The sequence below is a fragment of the Salmo salar genome, chromosome 16, assembly GCF_965601325.2.
Source record: "Salmo salar chromosome 16, fSalSal1, whole genome shotgun sequence".
Taxonomy (NCBI): Eukaryota; Metazoa; Chordata; class Actinopteri; order Salmoniformes; family Salmonidae; genus Salmo; species Salmo salar.
This window is the reverse complement of record NC_138306.1, coordinates 16,909,897-16,931,725: the sequence shown is the minus strand read 5'-3', so window position 1 is coordinate 16,931,725 and position 21,829 is coordinate 16,909,897. Positions and strand designations below refer to the sequence as shown.

The window sequence follows — 21,829 nt, the reverse complement described above, 5'->3', positions numbered from 1 at the left end:
GTGTGTGTGTGGGGGGGGGGTGATAAAATGTAATGCAATACATACAGTTTATCAACGTGGCGCATTGATGGATGGTTTTGACAGACAAAAGGATGTGCACCTGAAGAAACCTGAAAGACACCGCACTGAAGGTGAAGTCCAATTAGTTGATGGTTGACGTTTCACTGCAATTGGAGTCAAATACATGAATGAATCACTCATTTCATCCGTTGATCTGTTTTGTGCCAAATGTCTCTGTATTTTTTGTTGTTGTAGTTCAGTGGGTACAATCAACTTTACCCTAGAAACTCTATAACCCTAGAAAATATTTAACTAGCTCTGTAGATTGATTCTGTATCAGAGGTACAGTCGCCAGACTGAGCTCAGTTTCAAATCCATCCTTGATGTAAATGTTCTACTGAACATTTTATGCCACTAGATGGCAACGATTAACCATATTTTATTGTTGTGCTACTTCATTATGGTCAAATCAGTTTTTTCCACTATTTGCATATTTAAATCAAAGTGTTTAATAGTCTTGTCTATATTTGTTGACATGCGCGGTTTATTATAAAATCACAATATCCCAGCCTATAAGTGGTCTGTCTATTGATTTAGCGAACAAATATTTGAGGTAGGGAAAATAATGTATTGTATATATTTACATTTGAGTAATTTAGCAGACGCTCTTACCTTCCCTCACAATGCTTTAAGGAAAATAAAAGTTCAACATTTTCTGTATGATATAGTTCATAATTTATCCTTCAGTCTGTTTCTGTCTGCCCAGTTCATTTGATCCCATACAGATCGCTCAAGGGCTTCGGTGCATCGTTGCCGTGAAACCACAGACGCCGACAGAGATGGACAACCCAATAGGACCATTGAATTGGACAACCTAATGACCTATTTGAAGGACTGCCCCTGCAGCCAATGACCGTGGGACCGGACAAAATAGATGTCTAATAAGGGTTCAGGGGGAGGAGTTATTGCAATCCTCATGACGAGTGGTCACTGTGAGAGCGAGAGATGTCTAAAGAAAACGGGAAGGAAAATTATATTTTCCCTTGATCTTAAACTAACCTGCTAGCTATTTCAAGTGGTATTTAGCTAGCTATTCCGGTTTCATTGTTGTTGTTTTTATGGATATGAAAACGTCCAGACAAAGAGAAACAGAACGTGAAGCTCCGTTTTGGTAAGAGGATGTGCTCTGCGATGTCTGATTGGGACGTAGTAAATGCATGGGATAGATGGGCACAGGATTCCGGTTATCTATTTTATCACCGAGCCCTACCAAACTAGCTAGCTAGTTTAACTGTTTAAAACATGTCCGTGGTTTGTTTCAGTTGTTGAATATTGACTCAATATTGTTTATGAGAAAAACAAAGTATAACTTGTTTTATTTAATCATAAGATATTTCAAGTGGTATTTAGGAAACGGTTTGGGATATGACGGAGGATAAGGAGACAACCTCATGACGAGACAGCCAGCCAGCCAGGCAGCAGGCTAGCTAGCTAACGTTAGTACTGAACGACAATAATCTCCAATTGAGACCCGTTAGGCATAGCCGAGGGAAGTAGTTTGTGGGTGGGGGTGCTGCGATTTTTGACTGAGAGAGCAGAAGAAAAACAAAATCCTGTAGTCTATATCAGTCAGCTAATACAGGACTAGTAAAGGTCCAGTGCACTACTTTTGTGAAATTACTCAATTAGTGTATTGTGCATTGTTTTTTTTCATGGTGATAGAAAGTCAACAGGTACCCTAGATGTCCAGCCTATGTACAATACACAAAAGTACATTGACATTAAGTGGTTTGTAAGGATGGTAAATTAATACTGCACAAAAAGTGGGTTTCCATGTTATTTGGTCAAGAAAAATATTTCATTTGATGTGGATGTTTTGTGTCTTTGCCCATAAATTTGCACATTTTGATGGACAGGGTTTTGTTCTTTCTGGATTCCATTAGAATGACAATCACAGAGAAAGGGAGAAGGGCAACAACTCTTACAATTCCAGCTATTGAATCCAAGCAACTGAACTAGTAAATAAGAAGAATATTAGTATTTACTAGTGCTGCCAGTCAGACACATATTCACAATTATGTTATATTGTAACTGGTTTTGGCACGTGCGGCTAAATTCCCCCACACTTTTCAATTTACTGTAGCTAATCCCTAATTTGCTTTTACATCACCTTTGCCAAGTGCCTGGCCTGTTATTGCAGATGAGTGTCTTAATGATTTGCAAGTGCAAGTCCCCAATATAAAAGCTTAACCCAGGAGAGAACAAAGGACATAACTAGGCAGCTGAACTCTTTTCCCCCCCCAGCCAGGGTTGACCTAGCTAGCATGCCTGCGTCCAGCCTAGCACAACATCAGTTCAGGGTCATTTAAGAGTGAGTGATTTTTAGATAAACAGAAAGTTTTAGCCTAATGTGTGTTGTCTTTCTGTATTGTGTGTGTTCATATTTTTTGGCCTGCGTATTTATTGCCTATATTATTTGCTTTATGTCCTCAGATTGGTAGACAGACGGACATCTGTCTATGCTCACATAATGTATTGCATTTCTCTGATATAGTTGTTTCTTTTTGCACACAGCTTAAATCACCCTTCTGTTACCAAAAGCAGATAGATAATATGGAAGAAGGGGCACATTGAGGGAGCTCACACAAGCAAGACCTGCATTCTCAAGTTTGCGGTATATACTGGGATGATTATTCTCTTCATAAGTGGACAAAATGCCCTGACTTCCATGCAATGGAGGGTTTAAGCTTCTCTATGGGTTCAGTGGTGATTCCCAAGACCTTGCTGCGCATTCAAGGCTTTGGTGCAGCGGTCCTGGGGCTGATCGTGTTGGTTACGATGACCACAGCAGCTTCACCTGCAGCAGGTAAGCAGGCACACCTCTCACCGACAGCATTTACCACCAATTTGTACTGCGTTGATGTCATGTAACAAACCTATACAGTCATGATGTAACAGCCCCATTTCAATGGGTTTTGAAGGTCATATGAGGATGGCAAGTCACTCTTAACTATAGGGAGCCATCTACTGTGTCTTATTACACACATAGCATGTTACTTTCCATGTAAAGTTATATTAATGTTTGATAACTTCACATAGGACGAGCAAGTAGCCTATGCCTGGTAACAAACAGGTGGCAAATCAACAGGCGGGAAATGCTATGGAATGCTAAGTAAAAATGTCAGTGAAATACCCTTAGTTGAATAACCTTTCATTGTGTTAGCCATATTGACAATAGCCTACTCACAGTTGGGGAAAAATCACATTACATTGCATTCGGAAATTATTCTGGAAGGTTCTCCCATCTCTACAGAGGAACTCTGGAGCTCTGTCAGAGTGACCATCAGGTTCTTGGTCACCTCCCTGACCAAGGCCCTTCTCCCCCAATTGCTCAGTTTGGCCAGGCAACCAGCTCTAGGAAGAGTCTTGGTGGTTCCAAACTTCTACCAATTAAGAATGATGGAGGCCAGTGTGTTTTTGGGGACCTTCAATGCTGCATAAATGTTTTGGTACCCTTCCCCAGATCTGTGCCTCGGCACAATCCTGTCTCAGAGCTCTACGGACAATTCCTTCAACCTCATTGTTTGGTTTTTGTTCTGACGTGCGCTGTCAACTGTGGGACCATATATAGACAGTTGTGTGCCTTTCCAAATCATGTCCAATCAATTGAATTTACCACAGGTGGACTCCAATCAAGTTGTAGAAACATCTCAAGGATGATCAATGGAAACAGGATGCACCTGAGCTCAATTTCGAGTCTCATAGTAAATACTTATATAAATAACAATTATAATTTCCAAAAATGTGTCATTATGGGGTACACACAGTAGATTCATGAGGGGAAAAAATAATTTCATCCATTTTAGAATAAGGCTGTAACGTAACAAAATGTGGGAAAAAATGTAAATGGGTCTGAATACTTTCTGAAAGCACTGAAACAGAAAAGCAATTGTGAACATGGGGACATTGTTCTGATTGTGCTGAGTAACAAGAGGAGTAGGACACGGCCACTTCTGTTTGGAGTCACATTATGGTCTGAATCAGGCAGTTGCATTCTTAAGTGGGTGTCACACACAAGAGTCATTCAGAGATAGTGCACACTCATATTTTAATGGCGCTATTGTCAATGCCTAACAAAAAGAGTGACAGGCGTTTTACTGGCCTGTTTGGCTTGACTCACTCTTCTATATTGCCCTTTTTTCATAATGTATCTATATCTAGGCTAATACAATATTGTTACTATTAGTAATTACAGCATTACTATACAGGTATGAGAACATTGAATGATGTCCTTGGCAAAGTAGCCTATTGCCTGATCTTAAAGCTGCAATATGTAACTTTTTGGGCGGCCCAACCAAACGCACATAGAAATGTGTGTTAAAGGTCTCATTTTCATTGAAAGCAAGTCTAAGAAGCGGTAGATCTGTTCTATGTGCGCCATTTCTATGCTTCCCGTCCCTAAGTTACATTTTTGTGTCTTTTACTTTCGGTTTTGTACACCAGCTGAAAATTAAGCAAACTTTTAGAATTCTAGCAACCAGGAAATGGCGGAGCGATTTCTTCATAGTGCATCTTTAAACCTGAATTGGTGCAAACAAAAATTGTGCCATGGGGAATTATATGTCTGTGGGCTGAAGATGCACATTGAAATGCCTGTCTTTGTGTTTATATAATGGACCTAGGCAAGTAGCTGTTATTCTTGGCTAATTCCGTCAGATGTAAATATAACAGATTTCCTAGCATTTTCTTTGAAATGAAGAATAATGCATCCCTAATGTGCAAAATAGGGAGTAGGCCTAAGCTATTGGCTCGTAACTGAGCATGCTTTAAAGGCTTACGTTCAGGACTGTCTGTTCACCCATCAGTGTTACTAGACCCTAGTCTATGTCAAGGGGTATTGAATTGTTCATTTAAAAGAAGATCTACATTTTTGATATGATAGCCTGCTTTATGATCATGCTTTCTGATGGAACATGTTACCAACCAGTCATTTGTTCTATTGAAAGTGTCAGTCCATAAATCAGGAAAATCTATAGCACTCAAATGAAGTCCAGCCAACTCCCCCTGAAAGATTTCTCATATTTTAATCTGCACTTCGGTTAACTGGATTTATGCATACTGTACTGTAGTCTAGCGCATTTCACGCTAGCTTTTACTCAGGTGGCTAATTGCAGGCTTGCCTTTTTGTATGAGTGGCAGTTTTTGTAAACTCTAATATGGAATTAGACAAATATGAAATTGACTGGAGGGTGTTGCTATTCCCAACCACTGTACCCAATACCCACACAGGGTTTTACAGCCCTGTTTGGTATTAGTTTTGCTGCTATAGTTTCGAAGAAGACACTCAAGATTATATGCTACGTAGCCTAGATGTGAATAGGTAAGTAAGCTTATCCTTATTTGCACCTAGTTGTGGTTTGTTGGATGTTGATGGTTACGTTATTAACACTAATGTATTACATCTTATGCTCTGATGGTAATGATGCCTACAGTTGTTTATTGCTTAGGCTGCCTTCTCTTTGTGTACGCTCTAAGAAAAAAGGGGCTATCTAGAACCTAAAAGGGTTCTTCGGCTGTCCCCATAGGAGAACCCTTTTTGGTTACAGGTAGAACCCTTTTGGTTCTAGTAGAACCTTTTTGGGTTCCATAGGGTTCCACATGGAACCCTGAAGGGTTCTACCTGGAACCAAAAAGGGTTCCACCCGGAACCAAAAAAGGTTATCCTATGGGGACAGCTAAAGAACCCTTTTGGAACCCTTTTTTCTAAGAGTGTAGCCTAGGCTAGACTAGGGCTGTGGCAGTCACGAAATTTTGTCATCTGGTGATTGTCAAGCAAATAACTGTTGGTCTCACTGTAATTGACCGTTAATTAACATAAGCACATTTAGCATCTCCTGGCTTCCACACATACCTTACAAGACACTGATGCAGATCTTTGGAACATCTACAATTTAAGAAGTCTAATAAATCCATGTAATATAGCCTACACCTTCACAATAACTCAATTTATTTTAGACAGGTCTAAAGAAACATGATATGAAGAAAATGTAGTCTATTTCAGAAGAACAGAATAGCACACTCTGAGTTGTCCTTATGTTAGGTCCTGATCTGGCTATGACATATGGTTGTGGGCTACACTAGTTCATTTAGCAGGCAAAATTTGCTTAGAATTCCGTTGCATTATTTATATTATTTTACAGTATGAAGAATACAATTGAACAAAGCTGAATAAAATAGAAAGGATATTTTCTCCAAACAATTTGAGGGAGTGCGCACATGCGGCTATTCTGTGTTGAGCGGATAACAAAGAATTAGGTATTCCTATATGCTTAATTTAGAGTTATTAATGTAACTTTAGTCATTCTACCAATATTGGGCTATATGTTTATATTTTTAATACAATGTAAGGATGCATTTTGCGACTCTAATGATGATTTGAAAAAAGTCGCTTGAAAGGCATGACCTCTGCTTTGTTTTTTGCGCAGGCTGTACACACTTCATCAGTCTCTCATTCATAATTTGACAAGCACTTGATAATGCCTCAAATCTCCTGGTGGCATCCCCTTTGTGTGGCCATAATGCACCCTAAAATACATGCTTTTTGCAGCCAGTGGCCATTATGCCCTTGGCCCGGAGTGCTGCGTTGTGCCCTTCTCCCCCTGAGTGCTGCGTGCTCCGAAGCACCTCTCAGTGACGCAACTGCATGCGTCCTTATCCAATTCCGAGGTGCATATTGGAAGAACTGTCCACATTTACTTTTCGTCAGCCAACAAGATGAGTAGGCCTAAGCACTAGTCTATGTAAATCTACTTTCCCCCATAGTACAAAAGTTGACCTATTCTATAGTCTGGGACAGTTGTGTGATGCGATAGAGCCCAAATTAATACAACCACCAGCATCAAAAAACCTTTTTTACGCAATGTGGCTGACGCAACAGATCAAAACGTTTAGCTTAAAATGTCTTCACATTATAAGCGCAGCAATGCACACGCGGCAGTAGGCTATAAGCGTGAATGTTCCATTAGCAGGAAAACACAATTATCAAAAGTGACCACAAATGTGATTATTACATTTTTACATTTACATTTAAGTCATTTAGCAGACGCTCTTATCCAGAGCGACTTACAAATTGGTGCATTCACCTTATGATATCCAGTGGAACAACCACTTTATGCATGTAATGCTTTTATTATAAAGGTGCATTTTTATTGTGAAAATGAGCTTCCCCAAACTTGAAACTCACGCACAGTGGGGGAAAAAAGTATTTGATCCCCTGCAGATTTTGTACGTTTGCCCACTGACAAAGAAAGGATCAGTCTATAGTTTTAATGGTAGGTTTATTTGAACAGTGAGAGACAGAATAACAACAAAAAAATCCAGAAAAACGCATGTAAAAAATGTTATAAATTGATTTGCATTTTAATGAGGGAAATAAGTATCTGACCCCCTCTCAATCAGAAAGATTTCTGGCTCCCAGGTGTCTTTTATACAGGTAACGAGCTGAGATTAGGAGCACACTCTTAAAGGGAGTGCTCCTAATCTCAGCATGTTACCTGTATAAAAGACACCTGTCCACAGAAGCACCTCGATCAATCAGATTCCAAACTCTCCACCATGGCCAAGACCAAAGAGCTCTCCAAGGATGTCAGGGACAAGATTGTAGACCTACACAAGGCTGGAATGGGCTACAAGACCATCGCCACACCATCGCCAAGCAGCTTGGTGAGAAGGTGACAACATTTGGTGCGATTATTCGCAAATGGAAGAAACACAAAAGAACTGTCAATATCCCTCGGCCTGGGGCGCCATGCAAGATCTCACCTCGTGGGGTTGCAATGATCATGAGAACGGTGAGGAATCAGCCCAGAACTACACGGGAGGATCTTGTCAATGATCTCAAGGCAGCTGGGACCATAGTCACCAAGAAAACAATTGGTAACACACTACGCCGTGAAGGACTGAAATCCTGCAGCGTCCGCAAGGTCCCCCTGCTCAAGAATACATATACATGCCCGTCTGAAGTTTGCCAATGAACATCTGAATGACAAAGAGGACAACTGGTGAAAGTGTTGTGGTCAGATGAGACCAAAATGGAGCTCTTTGACATCAACTCAACTCGCCGTGTTTGGAGGAGGAGGAATGCTGCCTATGACCCCAAGAACACCATCTCCACCGTCAAACATGAAGGTGGAAACATTATGCTTTGGGGGTGTTTTTCTGCTAAGGGGACAGGACAACTTCACCGCATCATTTGACGGGGCCATGTACTGTCAAATCGGGTGAGAACCTCCTTCCCTCAGCCAGGGCATTGAAAATGGGTTGTGGATGGGTATTCCAGTATGACAATGACCCAAAACACACGGCCAAGGCAACAAAGGAGTGGCTCAAGAAGAAGCACATTAAGGTCCTGGAGTGGCCTAGCCATTCTCCAGACCTTAATCCCATAGAAAATCTGTGGAGGGAGTGAAGGTTCAAGTTGCCAAACGTCAGCCTCGAAACCTTAATGACTTGGAGAAGATCTGCAAAGAGGAGTGGGACAAAATCCCTCCTGAGATGTGTGCAAACCTGGTGGCCAACAACAAGAAACGTCTGACCTCTGTGATTGCCAACAAGGGTTTTGCCACCAAGTACTAAGTCATGTTTTGCAGAGGGGTCAAATACTTATTTCCCTCATTAAAATGCAAATCGTTTTATAACATTTCTGACATGTGTTTTTCTGGATTTTTTTGTTGTTATTCTGTCTCTCACTGTTCAAATGAACCTACTATTAAAATTATAGACTGATCATTTCTTTGTAAGTGGGCAAACGTACAAAATCAGCAGGTGATCAAATACTTTTTTCCCCCACTGTATAGCAGTTAGGCTCTACACCCCTTGTAAAGTGGATTAATGTGCTTAATTTTAAGAAGTTATTTGGCCACTTTAGTTGTCATACAAACCTTATCAAAACATATAGGCCCATGGGCTGGGCTACATGAGGTGTGCGACTATGTTTTTTGAAAAAATTTGAAAAAAGGGCATTGTTTCTTGCCTTATGCTGGGCATCATTCACAAGTGAGAATATATAATTCACAAGTGGTAGGCTAATTGTCACCCATCAGACTATTTAATCTTGTCTTTACATATACTAAGTAATATATGTGTGAAATTTGTTTTGATTTAGAATGGACCATTATCATTATACCTGTCTCAAAACGGGCAGGGAAAAATACATGTAATCTATGCACTTAAATAGCGAATAGAGGACGCTTTTCCCGGGGTGCATTTTCATGCCAGCCAGGTAGGCTGTTGTAAAGAGAAGCAATGTGCTTAATATTAGGAAGGTCGAGAAATAAATATAGTACTCCTAGAAAACTGATGGGATCCTCCTCTTATTAAAAAACGCCATCACTCTTGTTTTCTCGCGCAATTGCATAGCTGATTACATTTGCATCGATGTCTGAGTGATTAGAGGGACAACAGAGTGCTGAGTACCAGGCAGTTAGCAAGTTTGGTAGACTACTAATGACCATCAGCAGCATCAGAGCTTGGAGAAGACTAATTACCGTGACTAAACGGTCAGGTGGAATTTGACTGCTGTCATGACTCGTGACCGCAGGTGTGACGGTAATACGGTCACCGTAACAACCCTAGTCTAGACTAATAGCCTACATGAGTTAGGCTATAGCCTAGCAGGAACAAGGGGTTTTGAAGACGCAATGATGGAAAAGACTGCAGCTAGCACACAAGAATCAGAAGTGCGCATTAAGAAGACTGATTTCGGTAGATTATATAGTTATCATATCACTGCTCATAACTTCTGATTTCAAAGCAATGAGGTTATCCTATCCATAATGACTTGGTTTGGCTGTGAAACAGTCTGCATCATTCATGCTAACTTGCACAGTTTATTTGATATGAAAGCGATGTCATTTCAAGATCCACAACGGAATGGATTCGTTTTCCCTCCAGGCTTCAACAATGACAGCTCTTATGAATTCTCTGATCCTATTTTAGGGTTGCACTGGCTTTGTTGAATGATTCTATTATTATACCTACTGTGCCATGAAATGTCTACATTACAATATTGATATTCCAGTTAGACCTACTCTTAGTAGCTTGTTCTTAGTTCTTGATCTTGCCTTGATGCTATGATGCGAATAGGCTTTTACTTTATTTAGTGGACTGTATGACAAATATTTTTAGTTGAGTGTTTGCACAGCATTTCCTGCTAACAAATGCAAATTAAGAACCACAACACTGGAGTTTCTGGAGCTTCTCATTCATATTTACATGGGTTTGTTAAAGTTGGCCCGTGGCATAACTCAGAGGATTGGATTGGGGTCACTTACCGAAAATAACACAATCATCCTTATCATGTCCTATTTTGCTTGTGCGCTCACAGTATCAGCAGCCACATCAAGACCCAACCAAGAATAGATAGGCTACTATTTTTGTAACTTGTCAGACCTTGATCAATGTTGGGGCTCAGACAGTCTTTGCTGAGTGGGCCTACCTGCCTATTTAGGAAATGAATTTAGCAGATTTGAACACAGTTGCTCTGTATTTCACTGAATGACAAACCTTTGACAAACCATTGTCAATAGTTCATTCTCTTAGTGTCTTCTGATGAGTGATGTGACTCCACCACGCTGGATTTAGTGGATCCAGGGGCACCGCCTGAATGATGGTGTGATTTACATAGTGTGGACAGAGGGCTTGTTTGATGCTGCTCCTCCTAATAAAGAGAGGATTCAGAGACGAGGGTTGGCATGGTCCCTTAGTAAAAGCTTGACTTTTAAACCAATTTCCTGTCGTGGGGACAAAGAGAAAAAGGACCCAATCCTTCAATTTAATAGGCTGTTTACTCTGGGCTACTTTATAGATCATGTCCTGAGCTCCCCTCCCCTCCTCTCCATCTATCATGTGCCATAAAAAAGGCTTTTTAAAGAGCTGTCAAACTAATGAAACTATGGTAATAGAATTTAATTTGGAACGCCTGAGGGAAGCCTCCCCCCCAGGAAATCAGGAATTATAAAATTGTATTCCTTTTCATTCAGCTCTAATCATGGCCACACTACCCCGGCCATTGGCCAGTCACAACAACTCACTTATTTTTCAACTGTCAACTAATAGCGGTTTGAACCATTAAACACCTGTTAAACATAATTGTTCACTGGCAGACAGAGGGGTATCCTATTCCCCTTGCCTCCCATTGCAGTAGTGTTGGACTGGAGAGAGAGAAGGAGAGAGAGAGAGAGAGGAGTGGAGAGAACTAGAGAGAGCGAGCGAGAGGGACTGTAGTGAGAGTGTTGAGGATGACAGTGTTTAGCCTAAAAAAAAAATCTCGGGACACAGAGAAAGAGCTGTTGGGGAAAGGGCTAAGAATTGGATAAATCCAAAAAGATTCACAACATAGCCTACTCAGTAGGGCCCATGTTCACGTGAGCTTTGCCCAGTGCTCGTTCTGATCTCTTATTACTGCCTCCTCTTGTTCTGCTCAACCAGGCATTTGAATGGCTGTGAAAAGTTCAGTACAGTCAGTAGGCAGCAAGCAGGCATGGCAGGGGCAGCACATGCCCCTGTAGAGATGATCCACATCCCACAGTAGCCTACGTGCACTGCTGTGCACACTTCTGGGAAACCGGAACGGTTGTTACATTGCCGAACATTTTGCAAGCAGCTCAATCAGATTACCAAAAGATAATCCTTTTTTTTAATACCTCCCTAACAATCGACAAGAGCTCACCCGTGCCTCGTTTTGATTGCTTTGTAGTCGTACCAAGCTGTGTTAGAACTACAGTAGAGGCAATGCTACAGTGTTTGTCTCGCCTGCTTAACATCCAAGAGGCCCTCAGAAACATTCCCAATCTGCACTAAAGAGGTTATCAGAGGTGTGAAGAGATGGGTCTTTAGAATCTAGATGTGCCTCAGTGTTTGTAGACGTGTGCCATAGCCCAGATTTATCCCATATATAGCTAGTTCCTGTCTGCAGATAAGAGGACCCCGACTCTAGCTGATAACTCTGATAACTGACTCTGGTCCTCTGGATCTCTGCAGATGATGCAAACCCAGGCCCAGGCTTATTCCCACGAGGGGTTGAAATTACATCGGCGGAAGAAGGGATTGTGCTGTGCAGAGAGAGATTCATCAAAGTGGCTTCCTCTCCTGCTGGAAGTGAGTTGGAGAGGCTGGTTTTATAATCTAGGCCCTTGGAGGGAAATGAATATGTGTGTCTATCCTCGCTCGTTTGATGATTTCAGCAAGCCCACCACTTTACACTTAGGATCTGCAAGGCTTGGCTGGAGCAAGGCTTCGCTAGGGCTGGGATGATTCCCCTTGGCAGGGAGAGCAGAGAACCACTGCATGTGCATATTTATCACCCATGGCTTGGACTGCCTTCAGACAAAGGAAAGCTCTGGTCTGTGTTTCTTTGCCTGTGTTCTGAATGGAACTCTCTTCGCGTGGCCTTCTGAAAATGAACATTGTAAGAGGGGGCCTTGGTTTTTGAGTCTGATGTAGAAGGTAGGGCCCTATAGAATCTGTTCCGTTTAGTTTTCTCCCAAATTCGGTTTTTCCATAGAAAAAACAATAAATTGGATGTTGTAAGTCCACAACAATGCTTTAACCACATCAGGACTACACTTTTGAGGTCTGGGAAAAATCAAATACATTTCATTTTTTGGGTGTAGTTTCCCTTTAAGTCAACTGTTCACCAGCCAGAGACCATTGTTTGGTTAGCAATGTTTCTTTAGCGCTCATGTAGTTTGCAAAACATATGGCCACTGGATTGATGCATATAATCGTGATATCATTCTGCTGGGTAGGCATAGATTACTTTGTAGGTATAATTGAATTGAGATTGTTTTTGGGAAAGCCTTTCCATTTACCAGTCATTACATTAGCATCATCGCTAACGGCTACACAAAGTGGTAAACAAACGTGCATACACAGACAGGGCCATTCCTGCGCCGTTACCTCTTCAGAATGTTGAAGTAAAATACGAATCATTGATGCATTTTGTTAATGTTTTATGTTTACATACTGCTATACTCATCTCATATGTGTATACTGTATTCTATTCTACTGTATTTTAGTCAATGCCACTCCGACATTGCTCGTCCTAATATTTATATGTTTCTTAATTCCATTCTTTTACTTTTAGATTTGTGTGTATTGTCGTGAATCGTTTTTAGATACTACTGCAGTGTTGGAGCTAAATCTGCTAAATATGTGCATGTGACCAATAAAAAATGATTTGATAATCTTGTGCAAATGAATGATATTTTTTTTAAAAATTTTTATGAATTCATTTCTAAATTCAACACATGTAGTTGCTTTCCTACTAAGTTCAATACATTTGTTAATATTGTTGAATTCAGTTTTAATATCTGGATTCCGCAATGCAGATTTTATAGGGCCCTAAGAGGGCTATAGCCACAATGGTAGAACTAGGCTATTAGCTTTATGGTTGCCCACAGTGATATCATATGCATAGGCTATTTACTCACCCATCACTGTTATCATAAAGTAAAGACATGGTTGAATGATCCTTCAAGACAGCAACATGCATATTACCCTAACTCATAAACAGGCTAGCCTCAGCCAGTACTTAGCTAGGCTAGTTGTTTCAGTTTACCGTGCCTCTGACATCTTTGACTCTTGGACGTTACTGTAATCTGTGTTCTTGGTAGGGAGAAGAATATTTCAAACAAACTCTTCTTCCGTCAGGGTCTAGGCCCTCTGGGACTGGCAGAGCAGCACTCCTATAAATAAGTCTTCCTTATCATGCCCGCTGCTTTGCTTTCCACTTGACTGGCTCCTGCTTGGCTGTAGGTAGTGCCTTAATTGAGGAGCAGTGGTAACAGTGACAACTTGAATCACATCGTCCAAGAGTCTGGCACTTGGAAGTAGAAGCATTAGTGAGCGAATGAGCCCCTGCTATCTCCTGCCTTCTCCCCAGCGGCTGATGGGGTCCACAGACGTACATCGCCATCGTGTTCAGATCGCCATCGTGTTCAGATCGCCATCGTGTTCAGATCGCCATCGTGTTCAGATCGCCATCGTGTTCAGATCGCCATCGTGTTCAGATCGCCATCGTGTTCAGATCGCCATCGTGTTCAGATCGCCATCGTGTTCAGATCGCCATCGTGTTCAGATCGCCATCGTGTTCAGATCGCCATCGTGTTCAGATCGCCATCGTGTTCAGATCGCCATCGTGTTCAGATCGCTATCGTATTCAGCAGACTCATTTTGTACCGTCGCCGCTGAAAGACTCAGTAGATTCAGCAGCAGCAGTGCCTCTTTCAATTAGGCATTAATGAAGTGGCTTTGATGATGAAATCACCATAGTGAGTAGTCTACTCCAGACTCATTTTCCCTCTGGTGTTATCATTTTACAGCCACACAGTGTAGGTCAGCTCCCTCAGACTTCTTCATATCAGTTTTCTGCCCACTGGAAACATTGTCCCCCCCCACTGAAACAGACAGTTAAAGTGACAATGAACTGACCTTGAACTGGCCAATCTTTAGGCTAACAGTATTTTCAATTTCTTTACTTTAGCCATCCCAAGACCAGTAGCAGTAAAGGGAGGAATATTGGCTATAGTGATCTATTTCAGCTATCTATGGGTCTAGCCTCCCTTTGTTTGGAGAGCTGCACATAATCCTTACTTATCACCATACAGTTCACGTCAGCACAGTGAAAAGTGATGACAACAGTTCCATGCTCTGTTTCTGCAGTCAGCTATCAGCCCACAGCTTTTCCTCCTTCTGGCTCAGAGAAAAAGTTTCTAGGTCAAATGGACCATGATGACTCTGGCATAATTGTTCCCCCAGACACAGCAGAATAATTGTTCTACTTGACTTCCTTCTAGGTCCTAGTTCTGCTTCTTTCCCTGTCGCTGTGAATGAAATCTGGGCTGGTGCGTTTTCCAGCAGCATCACACTATAGGCTACCCAGGCGGAATAAAGCAACAACAAAAAGTCCATACTAGCCTAAGCCCTGGCTAATTATGAGTAGCGTCCATTGCCATGTGAAATGTGATGCGTGCTGGATGACAATGGAGCCATTCATTATTCATTAGAGCAGGGAGCCAGAGACAGATCAATGGACAGCAGCCATCAAAAGCCAAACACTGGGGTGCTGATGCTGTCGCCAGGCGCCGTAGCACAACCAAACAGTTTTATTGAACCACAACCCCAGTATTTCTCTTTTTCTGCCCTTTGAAGCTGCATTCTTTGGCTCAGGGATCGCTTTTGAGGAGAGAGGTAGTCTGCATTGACCTGTCCTTGACCAAACAAAAACAATGTAATGGGGTTTAGAAGTATGCTACAATTTACAAGATCATATTACAATAATCTATAGGCTATTAACAAATGACATGTATTTGTTATGAATGTGAATAGTGTAAGTAGGTTGGCATCTTTTGATATTTCTGTGAAAATGTTCCCTACATCTAAGGCCTACCTCTTAAGCCTGTCACTTGTTTCCTAGTCGAAACAATCCGTCTTATATTATGACAACATTTTGTGACGGTTTTTATTCGTTTTGGTGTCCGGCAGGGTTTTTTTTCAGCTGTTCGCGCACACTAAAAATATTCTTGAGGCAAGTCGAAGTTTGGTAGCCGAAGTCTACACCCATTCATCGGTGATTGGTCAACAGTACTACTCCTAGTAGGAGTGGGAACCGTGGACAGGATTCTTCAGTTATGTGTTTGTTGTCATTCAACGGGAGACGACTAGTTTTCATGCATATTTTTTCACTTGTGAAGTACTGCACCTAACTTCTTAATTAGATGTAAAATTGTGTGACTAAGACCTCTGCAAAAGCGTCTAAATGAATTTCAGATTTGTATTTTGAGGAACTGGCTATGTTGTTGCTACAGCGTCTCAACAGAAATATTGCCACTTTTGTCTCTTTTTCAAGCGAAGGTGTTTTAAGAGAGTGTGAGGCACAGACGTTCGCTTCGCCTAGTTCTGCTAGGAGCAAACCGAACCTAGTATGCGGGAGCCTTTTTGTTGTGTTATGGACGGTATACCACTGCCCCTCAAGCTACAGTAAGAGAATGAAATCTTTTTTTCCTCCTGGCTGCTTATTACCAGGACATTTTCAGCCCTTTTACCTGCAATCTAACTAGCAGTAATATAGCGTAGGTCACAGTATGAAGCTGGTGTGTAAAGGTGAGCACCATTTGGCTCTGTTTGTAACGAGGCAATTTTCCACTGCAGTTTTTCAGTCCCACAAAATGTTCACCTCTAAATTTTGTTTATTGTACTTATGATGGTTGACAGTGATCCAGGGCAGTCAAGGACTCACAGGTGGGTGGTCTTTGGCAGGACATGGGCGTGTAGTAGGTTACAATGTTTTAAAGGTCATGTAACAAATGAAAGGGACATTTATCTGGGGGATTTTTTTTTCTATAGACGTTGGTGGGTAATATCAAATCAAAATCAAATTTATTTTTATATAGCCCTTCGTACATCAGCTGATATCTCAAAGTGCTGTACAGAAACCCAGCCTAAAACCCCAAACAGCAAGCAAAGCATGTGAAAGAAGCACGGTGGCTAGGAAAAACTCCCTAGGAAAAACTCCCTAGAAAGGCCAAAAACCTAGGAAGAAACCTAGAGAGGAACCAGGCTATGAGGGGTGGCCAGTCCTCTTCTGGCTGTGCAGGGTGGATATTATAACAGAACATGGTCAAGATGTTAAAATGTTAAAATGTTCATAAATGACCAGCATGGTCAAATAATAATAATCATAGTAGTTGTCGAGGGTGCAACAAGCACGTCCGGTGAACAGGTCAGGGTTCCATAGCCGCAGGCAGAACAGTTGAAACTGGAGCAGCAGCACGGCCAGGTGGACTGGGGACAGCAAGGAGTCATCATACCAGGTAGTCCTGAGGCATGGTCCTAGGGCTCAGGTCCTCCGAGAGAAAGACAGAAAGAGAGAAGGGTTAGAGAGAGCATATTTAAATTCACACAGGACACCGGATAAGACAAGAGAAATACTCCAGATGTAAAAGACTGACCCTAGCCCCCCGACACATAAACTACTGCAGCATAAATACTGGAGGCTGAGACAGGAGGGATCAGAAGACACTGTGGCCCCATCCGATGATACCCCCGGACAGGGCCAAACAGGCAGGATATAACCCCACCCACTTTGCCAAAGCACAGCCCCCACACCACTAGAGGGATGTCTCCAACCACCAACTTACCGTCCTAAGACAAGGCCGAGTATAGCCCACAACGATCTCCGCCATGGCACAACCCAAGGGGGGGGCGCCAACCCAGACAGGAAGACCACGTCAGTGACTCAACCCACTCAAGTGACGCACCCCTCCCATGGACGGCATGGAAGAACACCAGTAGGCCAGTGACTCAGCCCCTGTAAAAGGGTTAGAGGCAGAGAATCCCAGTGGAAAGAGGGGAACCGGCAAGGCAGAGACAGCAAGGGCGGTTCGTTGCTCCAGCCTTTCCGTTCACCTTCACACTCCTGGGCCAGACTATACTTAATCATAGGACCTACTGAAGAGATAAGTCTTCAGTAAAGACTTAAAGGTTGAGACTGAGTCTGCTTCTCTCACATTGGTAGGCAGACCATTCCATAAAAATGGAGCTCTATAGGAGAAAGCCCTACCTCCAGCCGTTTGCTTAGAAACAGGGACAATTAGGAGGCCTGCGTCTTGTGACCGTAGCGTATGTGTAGGTATGTACGGCAGGACCAAATCGGAAAGATAGGTAGGAGCAAGCCCATGTAATGCTTTGTAGGTTAGCAGTAAAACCTTGAAATCAGCCCTTGCCTTAACAGGAAGCCAGTGTAGGGAGGCTAACACTGGAGTAATATGATAAAACATTTTGGTTCTAGTCAGGATTCTAGCAGCCGTATTTAGAACTAACTGAAGTTTATTTAGTGCTTTATCCGGGTAGCCGGAAAGTAGAGCATTGCAGTAGTCCAGCCTAATATCAGTAGACCTACTGTATATGTCCAGGTCTGGACTGTGTGGTTCTAGGCCTGCTTGTGCTCATCTATGTGATTGGATCATACGCCATCGTTGATGGTCATAAAGTAGTAATTTATTGATGGTGTTTGTATGAGTAAGGTCTGAATTGCCCTGGCTCTGAGTTTTTTTTCAGTGACTCCGTGTGCAAGGCTTTGTTTCCTGTTGTATTTCTGCTACAGAGTATTCCACAGTGAAAGCCTCTCTCTGTCTCTCAATTTCAATTCAATTGAATGGCTTTATTGGCATGGGAAACAGATGTTAACATTGCCAAAGCAAGTGAAGTAGATAATAAACCAAAGTGAAATAAACAATACAAATTAAAAGTAAACATTACACTCACAAAAGTTCCAAGAATAAAGACATTTCAAATGTCATATTATGTGCAAATGGTTAAAGTACAAAAGGGAAAATAAAGTACACATAAATATGGGTTGTATTTACAATGGTGTTTGTTCTTCACTGGTTGCCCTTTTCTTGTGGCAACAGGTCACAAATCTTGCTGCTGTGATGGCACACTGTGGTATTTCACCCAGTAGATATGGGAGTTCATCAAAATTGGATTTGTTTTCGAATTCTTTCGATCTGTGTAATCTGAGGGAAATATGTGTCTCTAATATGGTCATACATTTGGCAGGAGGTTAGGAAGTGCAGCTCAGTTTCCACCTCATTTTGTGGGCATGGTGCACATAGCCTGTCTTCTCTTGAGAGCCAGGTCTGCCTACGGCGGCCTTTCTCAATAGCTCTCTCTCTCTCTGTCTATCTCTCTGCAGATAAGTCCATTATGTCTCAGTTTGTAATCAAACCTGAAAACAAACTGACTACTCCGAATGGAAGCCTGGCTGTGTCAGTCAGATAACAGAGAGATTGTGATGTCATTAGTGTAAGTAGGGTAAAGAACAACATTTGGGGACTCTAACTTGAGCCTTTCAAATCACTTGAACTTTGAAATGAACAGAGTGTCTTTAGTTTTCCATTACCACAATCCTAGTTTTACGCTCCTGTTATCACACAGGCATAGAGAAATACTCGAAATAAATGTGGGTGCTTTCAATGGGGTGTGAAAAGAAACACACCACTGTTGTGAACTTTGTCAGAGGCAGAGTTCCAAATTTGGCAGAAGGCAACACTAAGGCCATATTGCTCTGGGTGCAAATCACTCTACGCTTCAACAAACGGCCACAAATTATTTATATGTTTCTCTCAGCAGATTGTGCCGCTCAGTCCGGCCTCTCTTGAGGTACTGTGGGGTAAATTGTGTATTGTTGTTTGGTTCCTCATCCACCCTGGCCTGTACCCTTAAGTAGCCAGACTCACCCAGCCACCCAACATAGCAATAAACCACCCTCTCAGGCTTATATAGCCGACTTCATTGATTAAGAATGATTTCCTTTATGAGGTCATGTGTTTTTCTGTCCCAGTAACAGTGTTTGCTTTCTTAGGAGCAGGCCTGAGAATCCCCAGTCGTATCCAGGGCCAGGCTGAGGCAGATTAGAGGAGAGTGCAATTTTTTAAAATAAATAAAAAATAAACAATTTAGGTGACAATGCACATTAATCAACATCAATATTACAATAATGCCACGTCCATGTAAATGTGCCGGGGTTAGCCAAAAGCTCATTTGCACCCATAGTCCCAATGACACAGTCCTCAGGGCTTCTCTAGTTACAAGCCTCCCTTTGCCTTCCTGTCTTTCGAAGAAAATCTGGGCCGGGGTGAGTGGTGGGGAGTGGGAGAAGACGCATGGGGAAGTTCAGTCTTCTCCAATGAATTACACGATATTCCGGCAATGGAAAAGTCTGCTTCTCTGGAGAAAACCACTGGAAAATAATGTGGTTGCTAACTAAACTAACTCCTCTACCTTTTTCTTCCTCCTATCTCTCTCTCTCTCCCTCTTTCTGTATCTCTTTTACTCTCTCCTGGTCTCCCTCTCACACAGACTCCCCTCCCCCTCTTCCTCTCTCTGTCTTATCTTAAAATGGATTCCCAGAGGATTAAACACAAGGGCCCCATGAATATTTGATGAAATGCAGGCATGACCTCAGTCAGGTCTACACTCATGCTCCATCTGGCTGGGCAGCCCAGACGAGAGCACATGGCTGGACTAGGGTTGCAAAGGGCAAACTTTTGAAGTTTACCAGTAAACTACCAGAATTGTGGTACCTTTCAAGGATTTTATGTAGTCTATCGTAAGACATCTAGTAGCCCTTTTGGGTACTTCAGATTATCACAGGTGTCTGTAATTATCTCTGGTCCACTGTGAGGCCTTATCACATAAATATACAATATGAAATAATTACAAAGGCTTTTTTCACAACTGCTACCAGTTTGATGCAAAAACATTGACAACAAATACATATTGACACAGTCAAATAAATAGTGTCAAAAAAAAAAATACAAAGGATATTTCATGCCGAAACACCAATGGCATTCACTTAGTTAATGGTTTATATTTAGAATAATGTTTTACAACTTTGTCATTCTATTTTTGTTTTGTTTTATCATCTTATGTCATTATTTCATATTGTATATTCATGTGATAAGGCCTCACAAAGGTAATTGAAAATAATGCCATTGTTGATTAGATACTTTTTTAAATTAATTAGGCTATTTTCTCTTGTACCATATGGCCTATCCACCAAACATCATGGACAATATGGACACAGATGTAAAAAATGAATACTATATATGAAAACAGTTTATAAAAGTTATTCAAGTATAAATTACCAAAGTTACCAAGATTTTCTGTTAATTACCACAATGGCTGAAGATTCCGTTAACTTTGGTAAATTACTGGTAGCTTTGCAACCCTAGGTTGTACTATGAAAACCACTAACGGCTGAGCTAAAGTATGTGGTCATCTGTCACGGACCCTAGCTAGCTGTCATTTTCAGTGATGTAATTCACCATGGCCTGTTAAACTGTTGATAGTGCCAAGCTAATTGTCATTGATAGTGTTTTATTATAGACGTTCTACTGCCAGAGGTTTGAGGTTCTGTAAGGATAGACATTTTATTTTTTTGTCTGTGAAGGACATCACTTATTTTTACTCCTCTTTTGTTGCTTATAAAAAGGGATTTATATAAGGGATTTTTTTTTACAACATGGACCCACATTTTTTTTATGTTATTTTCTTAAAGTAGACTAACCAGCAGTACTATTTTATCTCACTTGTTCACTCTCTTAGCTCCTTAGGGAAAGACTTAAAACTGTTTTCTATTCTAATTTCTACCTTGTCATGAGGACTTGAATCACCATACAATCTTGATTTTATCGTTACATCCATAAGCTAAGCAAATGTGAGCAGTGAGTGAGCATGTGGGAAAGCAATTGATCAACGATAACGCCGATCCTATAACACAAAACTATTGACTTTTAGTGGGGGCCTGCTCAGTGCTCGGCTGTTTCTCCCTGGGATCTAGCTAGATCTAATGAAAGTCAGCTAATAAAAACAATGGAATTTTTCACACCTCAAAAGCTCCCCAGATAAAGCAAACGTGAACACAGACATGTCTTGATTGTTCTATTGCACTCTGGGTTCGCAGCCGACTGCCAGACTCAGAAGAGCCAGTCACGCGAGGGGCTCTGCTCAAAACAGAACCATGTGTGGGTTTGTAGTTAGCATTAATACCAAAATACCTCTTTCTTCTCCCACCCTTTCCTTTTTTCAAATTGCACAACCCATTAAATGACTTATTCTTTTGCTATAAGGAGCCTGTCAAACAAAGGATATGATATCATGGGGGGGGCTTTAATTGGTATCTCAGCTTTCCCAGCAGCTCATAGAAGCTAGGGCCCTGCCTATGTCTGTGTGTGTGTGTGTTTCATAGCTGCATGGCTGAAACAGA

The 21,829-nt window shown here is 41.6% G+C and overlaps 1 protein-coding gene across 3 annotated transcripts in view; it reads left to right on the top strand.

Annotated features, from left to right (window-relative positions):
- Positions 1 to 971: 971 nt before the first annotated feature.
- The window catches only part of LOC106573269 (UPF0606 protein KIAA1549), an 87,478-nt gene continuing 66,620 nt past the window's right edge, over positions 972 to 21,829 (top strand). For all 3 annotated transcript variants that reach the window (XM_082962579.1, XM_082962580.1, XM_045697018.2), the window contains exons 1-2: positions 972 to 1,171; positions 2,575 to 2,866. In XM_082962579.1, coding sequence (XP_082818705.1) covers positions 2,734 to 2,866 — 133 coding nt within the window. In that variant the 5' untranslated portion in view covers positions 972 to 1,171; positions 2,575 to 2,733. The remainder of the gene's footprint in view (positions 1,172 to 2,574; positions 2,867 to 21,829) is intronic.